At 44.3% G+C, this 19,272-nt stretch overlaps 1 protein-coding gene across 2 annotated transcripts in view; it reads left to right on the forward strand.

The window, feature by feature from the left end:
- Positions 1-19,272, forward strand: part of FBXL13 (F-box and leucine rich repeat protein 13) — a 167,842-nt gene that overhangs the window by 9,515 nt on the left and 139,055 nt on the right. For both annotated transcript variants that reach the window (XM_083183033.1, XM_083183032.1), the window contains exon 3: positions 7,377-7,470. In XM_083183033.1, coding sequence (XP_083039159.1) covers positions 7,420-7,470 — 51 coding nt within the window. In that variant the 5' untranslated portion in view covers positions 7,377-7,419. The remainder of the gene's footprint in view (positions 1-7,376; positions 7,471-19,272) is intronic.

Raw genomic sequence — 19,272 nt, forward strand, 5'->3', positions numbered from 1 at the left:
GACAGAATAGTGATTGGACCTATTGAGTACCAAACTCACAAGAAAATTAGCAAATGTACACGTATAAAAGTATCTTCAACTTCTTAAATCGCATACCCATACTCACAATCGATATCAAGGTGAAACACCCATCAAGGTATCTTTATCTTCATAAAAAGTACAGTGCCATTTATAAACAAATTAAGGGTTTTTAAAATTGAATGTGATATAAAACAGCCTAAGACCCTGTGGTGGGTTCGTGGTAAATGAGGTGTCCAAAAATGGGATCAGAGAGGGTAAGAGAGGTGGGGTAAATGGGGTAAGAGAGGTGTCCAAAAAATGGGATCCGGATCCAGTCACATGTAGACTTACCTCATATGCACTTGCCTACTTCACGAGTCTGCTGTCTATAGAGGCACACTGAAGCTAGATTAACATGTTTTTCGAGGACAAGCTCTTTCTCAGTATCCTAGTTCAGTGTGATCTTGCCGAATCTTATATGGTGAAGACCCACCCCTTACTTCCGGTTCCAGTGGGTGGGGATTGGATTGAAACTCCTTTTTGTTTCATCTCCAAAGTCTCCATAAAGTATAATAGTTAATGTGCCTGTCCCCAGCACCTAAAGTGCATTATGTGTGCAGTGGAGGCTTTCTTTTCGGAGAGGCCGTGTGGACCACTCCGACCACATATATGTATAATAATAATATTAATAATAAATGAAGGAGCGCCCAAACTGAGTATCATCACCAATGTATTACTGCTCTTTACCTTAAGGGATCTATGGAAGATCCCAGCATACTCTGATAGGCTGATCCTTGAGAGATAGCGCTACGTTATCCTTTAACCACCATTTTATATAAGACTCCTTAGCATCCAGTCCATCCATTTCGGGTCCCCGTGTCAGAACTTCCATCTGCCACCCAAAAGTGATTAACAACAGGTTGCTGGAAGAGAAAACAACATAATAATATATGAACGCTAGTAATCACATATTTATACACTCAAAACTGCTTGGCAATAAAAAAAAGTATACAAAAACATACAATTCTACATATTATATATATATCGTATTTAAATCAAGTGCAGCAATATATATTTTGACCAGTAGGTGGTGCTAAATATGACAAATATTACTAATATTGTATAAGAAAAAGAGTGTTTTTCTGGCTCAGCTGTGTTGGCTAAGTTGTCGACACAATCTTTCTAAAAAAAAAAATGTGTATTAATTTAAAGTTGAAAGCTTTATGCAACATGCTAACATAAATAGGGATAAGAGACCTTTATATAGCACAATATATATCTATATAAACCCCTTATTATATAACCATGTTAAATATGAATAATTCCTTTTTTCTCTTGTTTTTAACTTGTTATTAATTACAGTGTTATAATACCACCAATCCGACAAATATACCTACTGTATATAATAAAAATTATGAATAAATATATAATTTTTTAAATCCGTATTTAGAATTATAGGTAGCTTCATGATCTCTCCAAGATAAAATGTATATTGGGTACTTGTTTCCTAGCACAGAGCCCAGATTTTCTACGTACGTCACCGTAGGGAAATCACATCGCATGGGCCATTATAGCGGCATGCGATGCGATTTTTTTCATGTAATCTTTTTATTTTTTTTGGTACACCACAATATCACATTGCATTGCATTGCAGGTCCCGCAAAATCGCATGCGATTTTATAGGGTGTGCGATGCCATGACATTAGGTATACAATAATATGATTGTATGTCCCAAAAATAGATGTAACGCACCCCCCCCCCCACTATCCACGAGACCCCGAAGCGTGGCGAGCACAGCGAGTCCCGCCAGGGGCGGCGGAACGCGTCCTCCTACTTTTTCATTACCCCACTATCCACGTCGGCGTGGAGTTGATTTTATATAGTATGGCGAGCGCAGCGGATTACTTTACATGCATTCCGCAGCCGCTCGCCACGCTTCGGGCTCGGTGGCTCGCTGCGCTCGACAAACTATATAAAATCAACGTGGATAGTGGGGTAATGAAAAAAGTAATGCACCCCCCCTATACATGCCACCCCGAAGCATGGCGTGCGGCGGCGGGACGTGTCCTCTGAATTTTTCATTACCCCACTATCCATGTCGGCGTGGAGTTGTTATATAGTGTGGCGAGTGCAGCGAGCCACCAATCCCGAAGCGTGGCGAGCGGACGGGGATTACTTTTACATGTATTCCGCGTCCCCTTGCGGGGCTCGCTGTGCTCGCCAGGCTTCGGGCTCGGTGGCTCACTGCGCTCGCCACACTGTATAAAATCAACTCCACGCCAACATGGATAGTGGTGTAATGAAAAAGTCGGAGGACGCGTTCCGACGCCCCTCGCCACGCTTCGGGTTGGCGTGGTTAGTGGGGGGGTGCGTTAAACCTATTTTTGGGGACATACAATCTTATGATTGTATACCTAATGTCATGGCATCAAACACCCTATAAAATGACATGCGATCGCATGTGATTTTGCGGCAGATGCGATGGCCCGGGGCTGAGAGAGCAGTGAATAAATAACATAGGAAAATCACATTTCATGGCCCTTGGGATGCAATGCAATGCGATTTCACTACGCAGAATAGCCCACTAAGCAAATTACTTAGTGGGTGCTGTGCTAGGAAACAAGTACCGTATATTGTACTAAAAAGGCTATATACAGTATATTCGTACTAAGGCAAACATCCCAAATTAAGGGACTCCTTTAAGCTACGGGTTGACTTTGTTGAGGATATGTATCCATCTGCATTCTAATTTGAGCGGACTTTTGTCTCTGTCTCCCCCTCTAACAAATTGCGATACATGATGGATCATTCTATAGCGGAGCATTGCCATATTATGGTGTGCCTCCACAAAATGTCTCGCCACGGTTTGCTCACTAGAGCCAGTGGTCAATGCTGCTCCTATGGCCGCTCTGTGTTGAACCCTACATTTGTGGAATTGTCTTGCCCTTGTAGTGTAACCCACATGGGCAATACAGCAAATTGACAACAAACTGGGATGAGCAAGTAATAGCATGTTTCATTATATATGATCCACCAGTATAGGGGCGTATAAATCTATCACCCATGATCATATACTGTAGGTTCAAGTAATGCACCCTGTACATTTTTAAAATATTTTTTTACAACTGAGGAAATGTGATTTATTTTTACCAAACTGAGAGATATCCGTTTTCACTACTAAGGGGCAGATTTATTAAGCTCGGTGAAGTGATAAACTGTCTGGTTTTTATCACCGGCCAATCAGCTCCTAACTGTGAAGTTACAGGCTTGGTTTAAAACATGACAGGTAGGAGCTGATTTGCCAGTGATAAAAACCAGAGACTTTTATCACTTCACCGAGCTTAATAAATCTACCCCTATGTCTTGAATATAGGGACCTCTTTTCAGACTTTTTAAGTTAGAATCAGTGGTCACCAATTGCCATAACTGTTTTGCTTTAAATTTGATCTTCAAGATATATATTTATATCCTCTCCCCTTTATTTACTATGTCTTTTTGAACAAAGTCACTTGCTTTATTACTGCTTTGATGTGATATACTTTTGTATTTTGACAAATTATTGTGTGCTTTGTATGTTGCATTTTGAGGAAGGACTGTTTGTATTTAATTTTTGTCTTTACTCTTCAATAAAAGAAAGTTATACAAAAACAAAATTTGATCTTCATACTTTTGTTAGTGTAGTGGTTTATCCATGGTATGACCACAGTATCATCTGTTGTGTCATTTTATTTTTCAGTATATCTTCCCTTGGTTGTCTGCAAGCTTTGTCTCTTGCCAATAAGCTCCTTAATGGGGTATCCTCTGTCAATAAAGTTGAATCTCTTCAAGTTGATTATCACAGTTGGATGCTATTGATTCAACAGATTCTCAAGAACTGAGAATATGGCAAGCCTGCCACTCTGTGTGTTTATAGTACCTTCATTTATACCCATTTGTACATCCAAAAAGATTATCGCAAAAAGAGAGGTGGAAACAGTGAGTGTGGCTGTCAAAACGGCTAGGCTCGTGGCTATATGCAGCAGGCTCGCTGAATTAGCCATGAACCCCGCAGTTCGGGCACAGCAAGGATTCCCCAGAACATAGAATAGGGTGAGCGGCCGACGAGTGGGTTAAAAGATGAGGATGTTTTGATTTCGGTGATCCTCATACTCACTTCAACAAGCAAGACTCCTCAGTGGTTGCCCCTCCCCTCTTAAGGCAGAGCCAGGGCCAGTGGTAGGGTTTTTGGCATCCCACTACAACCTACAATATAATGCTTTTCTGTAAGAATTAATGTGCAGGGCCATGGTGAAGTTTGAACTAGTTCCACCTCACCATTACAGGGGGTGGAGCTTAGTTCCATCCTATTCTCCCCTTTCACCCATGACTGCACCTATGAATATGATATGTACTGGGTGAGGGCAGAAAGAGGGACAGGGGCATGGCCAGCAGCTATCATGCTTGGTCATGCCCCTAGTGACAAAAAATAGGAGGCGCTGGCACAAAGTCCCAATCACAGAAGCCTAAAAGTGTGGAGGTATGTGAATGTTCATGCTTACACTATTACAAAACTATGAGCCTCAAGGGAATCTATGGGCATATTTATGAAATACTTTATGCAGAACTATTATAATTTCTTAATAAGAAATTAAGGATTGCTTGAATTCATTAAAACCACACGCAGGTGGGGGCGTGACCTGGAGTAGCTAGCAGCAGGACCTGTTTCCCAGCTCTCTGACCAAAATCCTGTTTCAATATCCTTTCTAAAAGCACTATTGCTCCCAAATTTGGTGAAGTGGTGAGGCATCCTTTTCTCTAATACCTGGTCAACAGCTGTGACCGTTTTATCTGGACTGCACTTCCGTGGAGTGGTGGGCTTGGCTCCGTTGGTTGTATCGCCAGAGTGTTGTCCTCGGTGAACTAATCCTCCTGGTCTGCTGTGGTCGTTTTTTCTGTTCCTGGCAGTGATTCCTAGGGTTGTGACCTGTCTGTGTTCTGCTGCTGTTGGACATGTGGCTGCCATGCTCTGGCATTGTGGGTGCGGTTGAGGCCATTTTGGAAACACTCAGAGACAACGGTGCGCTGGACCTGTCTGCTGCGTTACTTTGGTGTATCCGATGCCTGTTATTCCTTTTTATCATTATTGTTTCGCTGTGCCGGTATATCTATGTCATGTATCCTTAATCTATTTTTACTCCGCTGTAATCAGGGCCTTCAAGGGGGGGGGGGGGCAGTGGCAAACGCAGGATTTTCAGAAGGGGGTTTCCAGAGGGGTGGAGCAAAGCACGGAGATGGACACTTAGGTGACCCAGTATATGCGGGGTCAGTTAATTATTATAGATAGACCAGATGTATATAAATAATAATAATAATAATAAAAAAAATATATATATATGCACACACACACACATACATACAGGGGTGTCAACAGCAGTGTAGACCCCTGGGCATAGCAATGTATTGGGGAAGCTTTGATGTCCCACGGGCGGTAGGGGGTATTATATTAACCGCTCAGCAAGTAGGGCCTGGATCAGTAATTTCCACTTATTACCCCTTTACTGTAAAGATGGTGGGAGATGGGTTGGGAGAAGGAGGCATTGGGCTGAATGAAGGGGCCCTGATACATAACTTCCAGGGTGGTAGTGGATGTGTAATATGCAGAGGAGGGGTGTATAGTGGAGTGGGCTTATTATTCATAATTTTCTGGTGGGAGGACAGCTTGCTTGACTGAAGATATCTCCAGTTCCCAGAAATAGATTTTTTAGATTTTGATGGAATTAAAAACTAGAGAATCCCACCTACCAACTGGTATTGGGGACTAGGGGATCAGATTTCAGGAGGCAGAGCAATTTGCCAACGAGTATATAAAACTACATACCAGGTGTGTGGAGCTGGAGCAGTAACCAGCTGCTGGAAGGCTGATATCTCTGGTTCTGGGAAAAACAGAGACAAGCTACTAGTGTCCATCAAAGGGGGAGAGTCCCAGCTTTCAGAATATACCCTCAGAAAAACTCTAAGGGGCAGATTTATTAAGCTTGGAGAAGAGATAAACTGGAGATAAAGCGGAGAAAAGGTAAAAGGAGATAAAGCACCAGCCAATCAGCTGTGTTTGAAAAAGACAGTTGGCAGTTGATTGGCTGGTGCTTTATCTCCTTTTACCTTTTCTCCGCTTTATCTCCAGTTTATCTCTTCTCCAAGCTTAATAAATCTGCCCCTAAGTCAGACAGAATCTGAAATATCTGACTGGGAAGAGCAATTAACAGGCTTGGATGGGGACCATTGCTTTGAAGTCAAATATCTCCAGTTCCCAAGGGCCGATTTTTTAAATTCTTGTACCCACGGAAAGAGGGGACCCTCAGCTTTCAGCCTAAGGCCCTTAGATGCCTGGGGGGTTTCTGGGTACTCAGAACCCCCCCCTGCGTGCGCTACTGGGGGGGGGTGTACTGATTACCTGCTGCTGTGGTGTTTCTAGCACAGGTCTGGTTTGCATATCAGCACTGATATGCAAACCAGACCTGTGCTAGGGACACCACAGCAGACAGCGATACCCCAGGTAGGGAAGATGAAATGCATGGGTTTTCAAAGATGGCAGGTGCTAGAATGAAGAATACTCATCTAGAAAACTATGACTTGATTTTAGATTAAATTTTATGTTGTTTTAAATTGACTGAAATCTTATCAAATCAATCTTCTTTTTTACTTATCAAATCCATAATTTACATTATTATTAATATCTTGCCTGATTTATTGACAGACAGTATTGCAATTGTAGCTGTGACTGGGCCTGTTGAGGATGTGTAAATTATTTTAAAACTCCAGAGGCCTCAAAGCACAGGCCTCAAAAGGAACCAGGCCGCGTACCAGTTGCCTTAATTCCAGGGGCATAACTAGATATTCGTAGGACTCATTGCAAATGTTTTTAAGGGCCCCCTATTTAGTGTTCCTGCTAGGCTGTTTTAGCCCTGCCCGATTTTTAAAGGGCAAAATGCGCCCTGCCCCCCTAGCAGCGCCCTGCTAAGACAGCCTGCTGCCTGTCCCCGCCAGGTGCACATGGGGAAGCCCAGCACTGCCGTAGATGCCCGGCGCTTCCCCATCAGTACTTTGGCGGGGACTGGCCGGCCTCCTTTGACGATGTTGGCCCTTTTGTGATGTCGGCGGGCTTGGTCCGCCCCCTTTATGCAGCACCGCCCTGCCCTGCCCAGTTTCTAGAAGGAACACTACCTATTTAGCAACTGATCGTGTTAAATGTGTGTAAAACATTACTTAAACAGTAAAGATGGGCCCCCTTCAGCTCTGGGCCCCAAAGAAGCTGCACTCCTTGCACTTATGTTAGTTGCGCCCTTGCTGAACCCACTATGGTAATATTATTTACTAATTTATTTCAATTTTTTCAACAGGGATACGTACATAGATGAAAGACAAAAACCAAAAGTAAAGGCAATGGCAGGAAGCTATCTACAATACCTTTTTGGGCAGGATGAAGATCAATTGGTAATTGCTTTATCATTTTACGTGAAAACAAAAGTATGGTGCTCTAAAATAAATAATATATATAGAAATAACTGTCAGCTAATACATAAATAATAGATCTTGTAAATAATATATAAAGTAGTGTACATGACTAGCACAGATTTCTAATCCTTTACTTACAAAGGAAAATTGAAATTTAAAGCAATTTTTTTATTTATTTATTTTTTAGCATGGCCTTAGGAAGGTGGAACCAAGTAACCTGGTGGGGGACCAACACAAAAATAGGCCTTATTAGCAAACCATTATTTCAGTAACCATCTATGCAAATTGGAGAGCATTCTGGCATCTACCATACAATACAGAGAGCATCCTTGTGATCACCATTCATTATTGTGAACAAAACAGAGTGTTCTAGTGGCTGTATTACAGTATACAATGTATCTATGCCCCTTTCAGACCGCACTTAAAAACCGTTATTTTGCCGATTTTTTACCGTTTTAAAACGGTAAGAAAAGTGACTTTCGGAAAATGGCTGCCCCCATACGAAAGACAGTTTTTTTTAAACTGGCTTTCCTATGGGGCAGCCATTTTCCGAAAGTCCCTTTTTTTATCATAAGCGCAGCCAGCCGTCCATACTGCCGGGATCCTCAGGAGGGGGGGGGGGTGTTCTTAAACACATTGGGGGGTTGTTAGTCCTGGGGGGGGTGTTAACCCGCGGGGGGGGAGGGGTTAACGGGGGGGTTGTGTGTGTTAACCCGCGGGGGGGGGGCGCTGAAGACTGGCTTTGACCCTGTATTTGGAAAGTTTCCAAAAACAGGTCTGCCAGTGTCCAAAAAACCGCACTTAAACGGTAATATACCGTTTAAGAGATGCGGTGTGAAAGGGGTTTTACCTGGCAGACCCGTTTCTGGAAACATTTTCAAATACAGAGTCAAAGCCAGTTTTGCGGTCTGAAAGCAGCACTAGTGACTGTCATATACTACACAGGATCCTAGTCACAATTACATTACAGAGATCATTTTAGTAACTTCTATGAAGAGCAGAATTTTCAGTGACTGTCGTACGATACATAGAACATCATAGAGATTGTCATGTAATATAAAGAGCATCCCAGAGCCTGACAAACAGACATTGTAAGGGCATCCATAGAAAGCAATGAGCATTCTATTGAATGATATACAACACAGTGATCATCCTTGCATTTGCAATACACTACAGAGGGCATCTGTGTGACTACTACTGTAAACAACACAGAGTGCTTCCTAGCTACTACCATAAAATAAAGAGAGCAGATAGCCCCCCTTTTTAGATATTGTGCACCACAGCCCTTTATTTTCAAACATTGGGGGTTATTTTGGTTCACTCTTTCTGACAAATTCCTTCTTAGATGGACAAAACCATGTGCACTGCAGGTGGGGCAGATGTAACATGTGCAGACCTAACTCAAGCAATTTGGGGGAGTTAGGGTTAGGTTGCGCAAGTGCTGGCATCCTCGCCGATGATGGCAGTCTGGCGCCGGTGTCCTGGTGTAAGTCGGGATGCCGTTGTTGGTATTGTAACTGCCATCATCCCATCTGCAGGGATGCTGAAAGATTCCCTACTTCTCAGCTAATTGTCTGAACTACCACGCATTGTCTCTGTTCTTCATTGTAAATGCTGGAAGATCTATACATTTATCACTGCTGTGAATTGCACATGTGATCCCTGCAATCCCATGTCAATTAGCACTGTTTTATCTTGGATTTCTGTTCAAATTGAGTATATTTTGTAGCCGAAGACTTAATCTGTGATTTATATGTTAATTACTTTACTGTGTGTGTCTCCCTTGCTGTGGATCTAAATTGTGAAACAGCAAGGAGCCATTGTGTTTAACCATTGCTAAGGTGTGCTGCAGATCTTCGTATTCACTTGTCATCACAGTATAATTAGTGCTTAAGTATTGTGCTGCTTTTCTGGATTTGAACTACTCTAATATCGACACTCACTTTCTTCATATTGCTACACTGAGATATCCCTGTAACTACCAGTCCCATGCAGGGCCGGTGCTAGGCACCGGAGCACCCCAGGCGAGGGGCACCCCGGCGCCCTCTGCTCCACGGGGATGGGGGTGGGTGTGCAGGCGGCGGGAGATGGAAGGGGGTCCAGGCGGCGGGAGATGGAAGCGGGTGCAGGCGGTGGGATATGCGGCGGGCGTAGAGTTACTGCGGGTGTAGACTAACTACACGGGGGGGGGGAGAGGGAGCAACATGACGCGTCTCGCTCCACGGGGGGCTCTCCATGGGGTGGTAGCGGCGGCGGGAGATGCGTCGTTCCATTGGGGGGGGGAGAGCAGAGAGGGAGAGAGGGAGACCGTGAACACTCACCTTCACCTTCATCCTAGGGCTGCTCCCAAGTGGCCGCCCTCCAGTGGCCGGCGCCCTAGGCAAATGCCTACGGCTGCCTAGTGGTGGCGCCGGCCCTGGTCCCATGTCCTGTGCTCCTGTTCTTTTCATTTAGTGCTTAAGATAACTACAGTATGTTCTTGCTGTATTATTGTGAACTAAATAATACTACATCTGGCATATGTAGCAATCTCCTGTTAGTTATATCAGCCGCTACCGCTTGAGTGTTAACATTAGGGGCATCCTAAGTACCGGTGTGTGTGTGTGTGTGTGTGTGTGTATATATATATATATATATATATATATATATATATATATATATAATACACTAAGGCAGTGGTTCCCAACCCTGGTCCTCAAGTACCCCCAACAGTGCACGTTTTCCAGGTTTCCACACAGATTCACAGGCAAAATAATTAGCTCCACCTGTGAGTGTTTCAAAATGTGTCTGAATAATGAGTGAACCTCACAGGTGACCTGGAAAACGTGCACTGTTGGGGGTACTTGAGGACCAGGGTTGGGAACCACTGCACTAAGGGATCAATTTACTAAGATGGGAGTTCCAAATAAAGATGGATGTTGCCCATAGCAGACAATCAGATTCTAATTTTTCTTTATCACCTTCTGAAAGATAACAGATAGGCTCTGATTGGTTGCTATGGGCAACACCTCATCTTCAATAAAACTCCCATCTTCGTAAATGTACCCCCTAAGGCAGTGGTTCCCAACCTGTGGTACGCGTACCCCTGGGGGTACGCGTCCACCTGCTCGAGGGTATGCGGCGGCCCAGCCTGTAATGGCGCCGCGACAGTCAGATAGGTTGCTGGAGGGGAGGGGAGTGCATTGCACATCTCTCCTACCCCTCAGTGTGCTTCCCTGTGACTGGCCGCCCGTCCGCCAATCAATCAGAGCTTGCGGGCCGGCAGCCAATCAGGAGCCGGCCCGCGAACTTTGATTGGCGGGCAGCCCAGTCACAGTGAAGGGAAGGAGAGATACGCAGTGTGCTGTACTCTCCTTCCCTGAGTTAAGCAGTGGCGGCAGCTACACGGCAGGGGGACACTGGACTGTCCTCTCCCCAGTAGCAGCGTCAACGGTGAGTGTGCTGCTGCTGGGAAGTACTATGGGGGCATTGCTGGCACTGTGGGGCATACTTGTTGCTGGCACTGTGGGGCATTGCTGGCACTGTGGGGCATACTTGTTACTGGCACTGTGGGGCATTGCTGGCACTGTGGGGCATTGCTGGCACTATGGGGCATTGCTGGCACTGTAGGGCATACTTGTTGCTGGTACTGTTGGGCATTGCTGGCACTGTAGGGCATACTTGTTACTGGCACTGTGGGGCATTGCTGGCACTGTGGGGCATACTTGTTGCTGGCACTGTGGGGCATTGCTGGCACTGTGGGGCATACTTGTTGCTGGCACTGTGGGGCATTGCTGGCACTGTGGGGCATTGCTGGCACTGTGGGGCATACTTGTTACTGGCACTGTGGGGCATTGCTGGCACTGTGGGGCATACTTGTTGCTGGCACTGTGGGGCATTGCTGGCACTGTGGGGCATACTTGTTGCTGGCACTGTGGGGCATACTTATTGCTGGCACTGTGGGGCATACTTGTTGCTGGCACTGTGGGGCATTGCTGGCACTGTGGGGCATACTTGTTGCTGGCACTATGGGGGCATACTTGTTGCTGGCACTGTAGGGGCATTGTTGGCACTGTGTGCGCATACCCAGTACCATGGGGTCATACCTGGCACCGTGGTGGCATTCCCGTTTCTGGCTCTGTGGGGGCATACCTGGCACCATTGGAGCATATGTGTATCTGGCACTTTTGGGGGCATATGTGTATCTGGCACTATTGGAAGGCTAACGTGATCCGTTGGAATGCCTGTTGCTTCAGTAATAGAGATTTGACAGTGTTCTGTTATTTTATATGCTGTCTGCAGAATGGGCTGAGCTTATATTGTGGTCAAGTGGTTGCACTTTTTTTTTCTCGTCATTGCCAGTATGACTTGCCCCTGTTAAGCCACACCCCTTTTTAGGCCACGCCCCCTAAAATTTCACGAGGGGGTACTCCTAAATGAAAAGCCTAATCAAGGGGTACGGGAGACAAAAAAGGTTGGGAACCACTGCCCTAAGGGAAAAATGGGTGGCTATTGTAGGCAGAATACTCTCACTGGTGCTCTATTAATCTGATACAAATGACACAGGAGTTTCCTAAAATACCCAAATTGTGCATATTTCATAGAATGGCCATAAACAATTATACAGACAGACAGACTTTATTTTATAAAATGCATAGATGTTATATTAAAGTAATCATCTTTATATATGTCTAGTGTCCATGTGTCACCGAAACACTGCCATCAGCAAGTTAAACTACATCTAGCTTTTGAGTGAAACTACATCTCTTTCTCTCACAGAGGCAACTAGCTTTCAAAGTTATATAAATAGCTATATATAGCTTGATAGACAACAATTGGGAAATACAGAGCCAGCCCTGAATATTCTGATGCTCTAGACAAAATAATGGCTAGTACCTCCACCCCCAATGTGGCACCCAAGTAATCGTGGGTGTGGATCATTTTGTCTACAACATGTTGGTCGACAAGCATTAGGTCGACAGGTCCTTAGGTCGACAGGTCATAAGGTCGGCACAAGTATTAGGTCGACATGGGCAAGGTCGACATAGTGTTAACACTGTTTTTTTTTTCAGCCAAATGTTGACACATTCAACATGTAGCACCACGTCTCCTCGCATGGCTCGCTGCGCTCGCCATGAATCGGACACGGTGCCTCGCTAAGCTCGGCACACTATTTTATTCTCCCTCTATGCCCTAGTGGATGGCAGGGCATGAAATTCCACCTGTTGGCACATGTCGTGTTGACATGGACAGTGAAACGTAGCACTCCGTCCCCTCGCATGGCTTGCTGCGCTTGCCATGCTTCGGGCACAGTACCTCACTGCGCTCGGCACACTATTTTATTCTCCTTCCATACCCTAGTGGATGGTAGGGCATGAAATACTGCCTGTCGGCACGTCGGCTCCAAAAACAGTAAAAAAAAACGATGTCGACATTTTACTGTCGACCTTGACCATGTCGACCTAATGACCTGTCGACCCAGACCCATGTCGACCTAAAGCCATGTCGACCTTACAGAATGTTGACCTTATGCCTGTCGACCATCATGCTGTAGACCAAATGACCGTATCCCATAATCGTGGCCTCCTCACATTTAATTACTGGGGAGGCAAAGGGTGTCAATGTCTCCCGCCATCAGGTTTTTTCCCCTTTTTGTGTCTCCAGACATCAAGGCCCCCCCCTTACATTGTGTCTCTAGCCATCAAGTCACTTCGCCATGTGTGTAAGCCACTGTCCGCCAGGACATCTGAAAACAGGATGTCCTGGCGGATAGTGCTTGTGTGTCTAGCCTGCCCAGATGCCCGTAGGCTTTCATAAATGCCCCTAGGCATTTGCCTACACTGCCTATGCCTAGGGTCAGCTCTGATGAAATACAGGTAGGATTTGATTTCTAACAATAGGCTGACTATGTGATTTGCTATATAGAAATATCTTATCAACGGTATCAGTTCATTTATGTACTGACCGTGTAATGCATGCCCATTTCAGCCTAGATAGATAGATGTTGCAAGTGCAAAATGTATGCATGGTGTGAATTGTCACCTCTGTGTGATGACAATGTGACTCGTATACTTCATAAACAGCCTTTGTGATCAGGGCCGTAACTATGGTGGTGCAAAGTGTGCCTTGCACATAACATTGCAAGGGTAGGAACAGGGGTTAAAGTGAGGGAGAACAGGGTGGAACTGAGGTCCACCACCTCTAATGGTGAGGTGGAAAATTTTAACTTCCACATTGGCCCTGCACAGTAATTGTCACAGCATAACATTCTATTTTGCAGGGGGGATGCCAAAAACCCTACCACTGGCCCTGTCTCTGACTAATGGGGGGAGGGGAGTGGGTGTAATTAGGTGGCATAGAGAAATTAGTTCCCCCACCTCTGCATAACCACTTTATGCCCTGGGTAGGAAGCACTGTTATCTGTTTTAATTACTTTCACTTAAAGCTTCCCTCCTCTCTGAAGCCTGGCATCTCCTAACCCTGGCACAGAGCACCAAAAAGTCTAGCCTGGATAGAAAGGTCACTGCTTTGTAGAAAGTGGTCAGTAATCAATTGTATCTGCTGATATGACATTTCACAATGTAAGGTATCCTAAATGGGTACTCTTTACCTAGAAGGGCGCCCATCGTGGTGATCGCGGGCATCGCGGGCAGTACATTAACGGCCGCGACGCGATGCCCGCGATCACCGCGATTTCCCATAGGGTTCAATGTTAAATTTTGTGCTGACCGCGATTTTACATTCAATGCTTCAATGGCCGCGATTTGGCCATAGGAATCAATGTTAAATGGGCTACAGAGCCCAAATAGTCACAATTAACCCTTAAATGTCCCCCCAAATTTGTAACGCCACCCCACGATCCACGCCAACCCGAAGCGTGGCGAGCGCAGCGAGCCCGCGAGGGGCGGCGGTACGCGTCCTCCGACCTTTTCATGCCCTACTATCCACGTTTGCGTGGAGTTGAGAATAGAATAGTGTGGCGAGCGCAGCGAGCCACCGAGCCCGAAGCGTGGCGAGCGCAGCGGATACCTTCACAGTTATACGCGTCCCCTCGCGGGCTTCACAGGTGTCCGTGGCGACGCGGACACCTGTGAAGTCCGCGAAGGGACGCGTTTACCTGTGAAGGTATCCGCGTCCCCTCGCGGGGCTCGCTGCGCTCGCCACGCTTCGGGCTCGGTGGCTCGCTGCGCTCGCCACACTATTCTATTCTCAACTCCACGCCGACGTGGATAGTAGGGCATGAAAAGGTCGGAGGACGCGGGCTCGCTGCGCTCACCACGCTTCGGGTTGGCGTGGATCGTGGGGTGGCGTTAAAAATTTGGGGGGACATTTAAGGGTTAATTGTGCCTATTTGGGCTCTGTAGCCCATTTAACATTGATTCCTATGGTAAAATCGCGGGCCTTGAGGCATTTTACATTAAAATCGCGGTCAATCATCCTTTTTAACATTGTTCCCTATGGGAAAATCTCGGTCATCGCGGGCAGCCGATTTTTATGTACCCGCGATTTACCCGCGATGCCCGCGATGACCGCGATTTTTTACCCCCGACGCCCGCGATTCCAATCGCGGGCGCCCTTCTAGGTAAAGAGTACTCCTAAAGGTTATTTGAACATACTCTAATCATGTGACTTGCTGCAAAACTGTCAACTGTATCTGGTCATACAGCTCTGGGTTCAGTTACGTCACACAGCCCCTCTGAGCGACTCAACTGCGCCGCATGTCTTTTTCACTCAAAATGTGGGTCTTATTTGCATAAATAAAACACTGGAAGTGCCAAAACTACTTTTCTAAATGACATTAAACATTTGATGCGTGACATTTGTACATCTGTTTGTGAATGAGTCTAAATAAGAAATGCTACAAGACAATGGCTGTGGCTTTTTCTCATACCAAGCTCCAGTATGCTTCTTCTGCGACTTTGTACAGTGTGTAAAACTAATGTACAGTATGTGCAGCCCAGCATCTGTAGTACACATTGGGGCAGATGTATTATGCCTGGCGAAGAGTGAAGTGAAGATAAAATGAAAGGAGATAACACACCAGCCAATCAATGCCCAACTGTAATTGTTCAAATGCAGATGATTGGCTGGTGCGTTATCTCCTTTCATTTTATCTTCACTTTATCTCTTCGCCAGGCTTAATACATCTGCCCCGTGCATGAGTGGTGTTTCACTTCATCTGTGATACAAATAAGATTTATAGAGAAATACGGTACACTACACCTAACTGAGTAGGAGCAGGGCCAAATTTAGGGCCACATAAACATGAGACTAAAAATAATCCAGGTGAGAAGCAGAAGAGCTATGACCAGGGCTTGTGTGGTCGTGACCGGGACCATATGCGCGTGTACAATCCCCTATGTGATTATCCCGGTGTCTCCGTAAATCAGGCATGGGGAACCTTTGGCCCTCCAGCTGTTGTTGAACCTTACATCCCACCATGCCCTGCCACAGTTTTGCTATTTATCCATGCTAAACCTGTTACAGGGCATGTGTAGTTTAACAACAGCTGGAGGGCCAAAGGTTCCCCATACCTGCCGTAAAAGTAAATATATAAAATCAGAAAAATAGCGTCATTTTGTCGGGAATATAGAAATACAAATGTAAAATTATTATTTTTGGATCATTATCATGCCATCATGACAATGGGCCTGTTTTTTCTGTGCAGGCCTGGAGTTGTAATTCCATATGCCTCATTGTCAATCTGGTTCTGGTGAAATGTGCATATGTTTGGTGAATAATATGGATAAATGTTACAGAAAAAAGAATCTCAATGTCACTGACAGTGGCGCTTTAGAAATAATGATAAATATTTGATGAATATTTACTCCCCTGTATAAGTCTTTGTGGGATCCTTTTTTCCTCCACTTATGGGGTCATTCAGTCAGGTATATGAAAAATAAAACCACACAACAAGATCCTTGCGTAATATTGTTTGATATTACTTTTTGGAAATATGGGGTGAGAAATTCACTAATTCAGGTGTACTATATTACGGAAGAGGCCCTCCTATATCAAATACTCACAGACAATCAATGAAAAAACAGCATATCTGTGAGATTCTTTTCTCCAATGTTAGGGTCGTTCAGTCGAGTATATGTAAAATACAAATATACAAATATCTTTGTGTAATACTGTTTAAACAAATTTTCCTGGGAATAAGAGATATATAATCCACCACTCAGGATATATTATATTGCGGAGGATGCCCTCCTATATCAATTACTCACAGAGTATCAATGTAAAGACAGCATATCTGGGGGGGTCTTTTATTTCCTCCACTCCACTTCTTTAATTGTGGTCACTTTTGGGATAAAGTGCCCCTAGGAAAGTAGATGCCATAGTCACCACTTTATATAAAAAGTATCTTTGTTGTTAAAAAATGCTGGTACAAATATAGCAAAAAGGTGGTGGGTGTACTTAGCTTTTGAAAGGTTAGGTCAGGTGAATTTCCAACGGATGGAATTTAGGAAATAATCGGGGCCCCGATGTCCTTTCCGTCCCAATCAAAATCAGTTTCCACCACAGCAAAGGCAATTGAAGAGTCCCCACCGACGCGTTTCGATCTATTGTAGATCTTTATCAAGGTGTGTGGGTACTCTTCTGTGCGGGGTTTAAATACCCCACTAACTAGTTTATGTGAAGCAGCTGGGTTAAAACGTGTATAAGTTATACACTACTCATGTCTGACGATCATGAAAGACCTTATATACATGTTCCAGGGTTCCGTTCGGGCGCTTCCGGTATCCCGATACGTCACTTCCGTTGACGTCACTCCGACGTCGTGCTCCGTACGGCTGGATTCTTCCGGGTTCTTATTTCCGGACCTTGCGTTCCATATGTCAATCACATGGTTTGTCCTTCTGTTTCTGCGTTCCATAGTTCGAGTCATGTGACTAGATATCTGCGGCGGCCATGTTTCTCTACAATAGAAAAAATATATGGCAGCATAGGTCTTCTTTATAATAGCAGCAATAGATAGAACGATGTTAGAAAGTGACAAAGTGCATGACATAAATTGGAGAAATGGAAAATGACAAAATTTAAGAGCAATAATGATGAGAGTAAAATGAGGTACATGATAAAATTAATTAAAAAGACTAATTAAAAAGACTATAAAAGAAGACTAAAATGAGGATAATGGAGAATTTTAAAAGGCAAAAATGAATTTATAAAAACCACTTAATTTCAAAGTCTTGATTTAAGCCATCCGGGATAAGGGTTTTTAAATTAAAAATATATTTCATCTCAGTTCGGGCAAGGATTTTAGCAACATTCTTGTCTCTCTCCGTCGCTTTGACCAATTTAATGCCCCAAAAGCCTTTTATTTCTGTTGTTGAACTCTTGTGAATTTTTTTAAAATGTGTTGATAAAGAGTGTGTTTCAAGTCCTTTCTTTATATTTCGTAGATGTTCTCCAATCCTCGTTTTTAATGGTCTTGATGTCCGACCTATGTAGAATTTATTGCACGTGCACTCAATGGCGTAGATTATATTTGAGGTGTTACAGGTGATAAATTCCTCTATTTTCACTTGTTGACCATTAATACATATTGACTCGAATTTTGATGTTTGACAACATGGAATATTGCGACATCCCAGACAGAGTCCGCATCTGTAGAACCCTTTTGAACGATTATAACTGTAGCGTGTCGTGTCGCTTGGGCATAAGCTCCTCACAAGTTTGTTCCTCAGGTTGTTAGAGCGTCTGTAAATATGCACTGGTTTGTCCGGTAGATGTTTGCCCAGGACAGGATCTTGTTTTAAGATAGGCCAGTGTTTTTTAAAAACTCTCTCAATATCTCTATAATGGGAGTTGTATTTTGTGATGAAAGCCCATTTGACCTTACTGGTATCGTTCTCTCTCTTTTCTTTAGGTTTCAGAAGGTCTTCCCTTTCTATATTCCTGGCTGTTTCTAAACCAAGATTAATAGTCTCAGCATTATAACCGCACATTTCGAATGCTTCCTTCATTTTGATTGATCATTGAAAGTGCTTTTCTCAGTGCAGTTCCTTCTGATACGCTTAAATTGGCCTCCCGGTATCCCGTTCAGCCAATTTTTATGATGGCAACTATCTGCCCCAATATAGGCTGCAGAGTCCGTAGGTTTTTGGTACGTCTTGGTACAGATATTGCCATTATTAATATAAATAGTTAAATCCAGAAAGTTTAAAGTGCTTTGGTCGATGGTAAAAGTCAAATGAATATTAAAAAAGGTTTTCATTTAAAAAATCACAGAAGGATACAAGGTTTTCCATGTTCCCCTTCCAAATGAACAGGATATCGTCTATGTATCGGAACCATGACACCAGGTTTGCCCCATATGGGTTATTGTTCCATACCATACTTTCTTCCCAATAACCCATAAAAATGTTTGCATAGCATGGGGCAAACCTGGTGCCCATGGCGGTCCCCCTCTGCTGAAGGTAAAAATCTCCTTTGAAGGTAAAATAATTATGTTCCAAGATAAATAAAATTCCTTCTAGGATAACATTTTGTAAGGATGGGTTCAGACTTGTTCTTTTGAGGTATTTTTTAGCTGCTGTAGATCCTTGTGAATGTTCGATTATAGTATACAGACTACTCACATCTGCGCTGACTAGAAAATAGTCATCCTCCCATGGGATATCCTTCAACTTGTTAATCACATCTCCGGTGTCTTTAAGATGAGACTTGTTGGTAAGTACCAGAGGTTGTAAGTGATAATCGATCCATTCGGACAGATTAGCCGTCAGCGAGTCTACCCCTGAGACTATAGGTCGTCCCGGGGGGTTAACTGGGTCCTTGTGCACTTTTGGCAAG

This window comes from Crinia signifera, chromosome 4, assembly GCF_055691185.1.
Source record: "Crinia signifera chromosome 4, ASM5569118v1, whole genome shotgun sequence".
Lineage (NCBI taxonomy): Eukaryota > Metazoa > Chordata > Amphibia > Anura > Myobatrachidae > Crinia > Crinia signifera.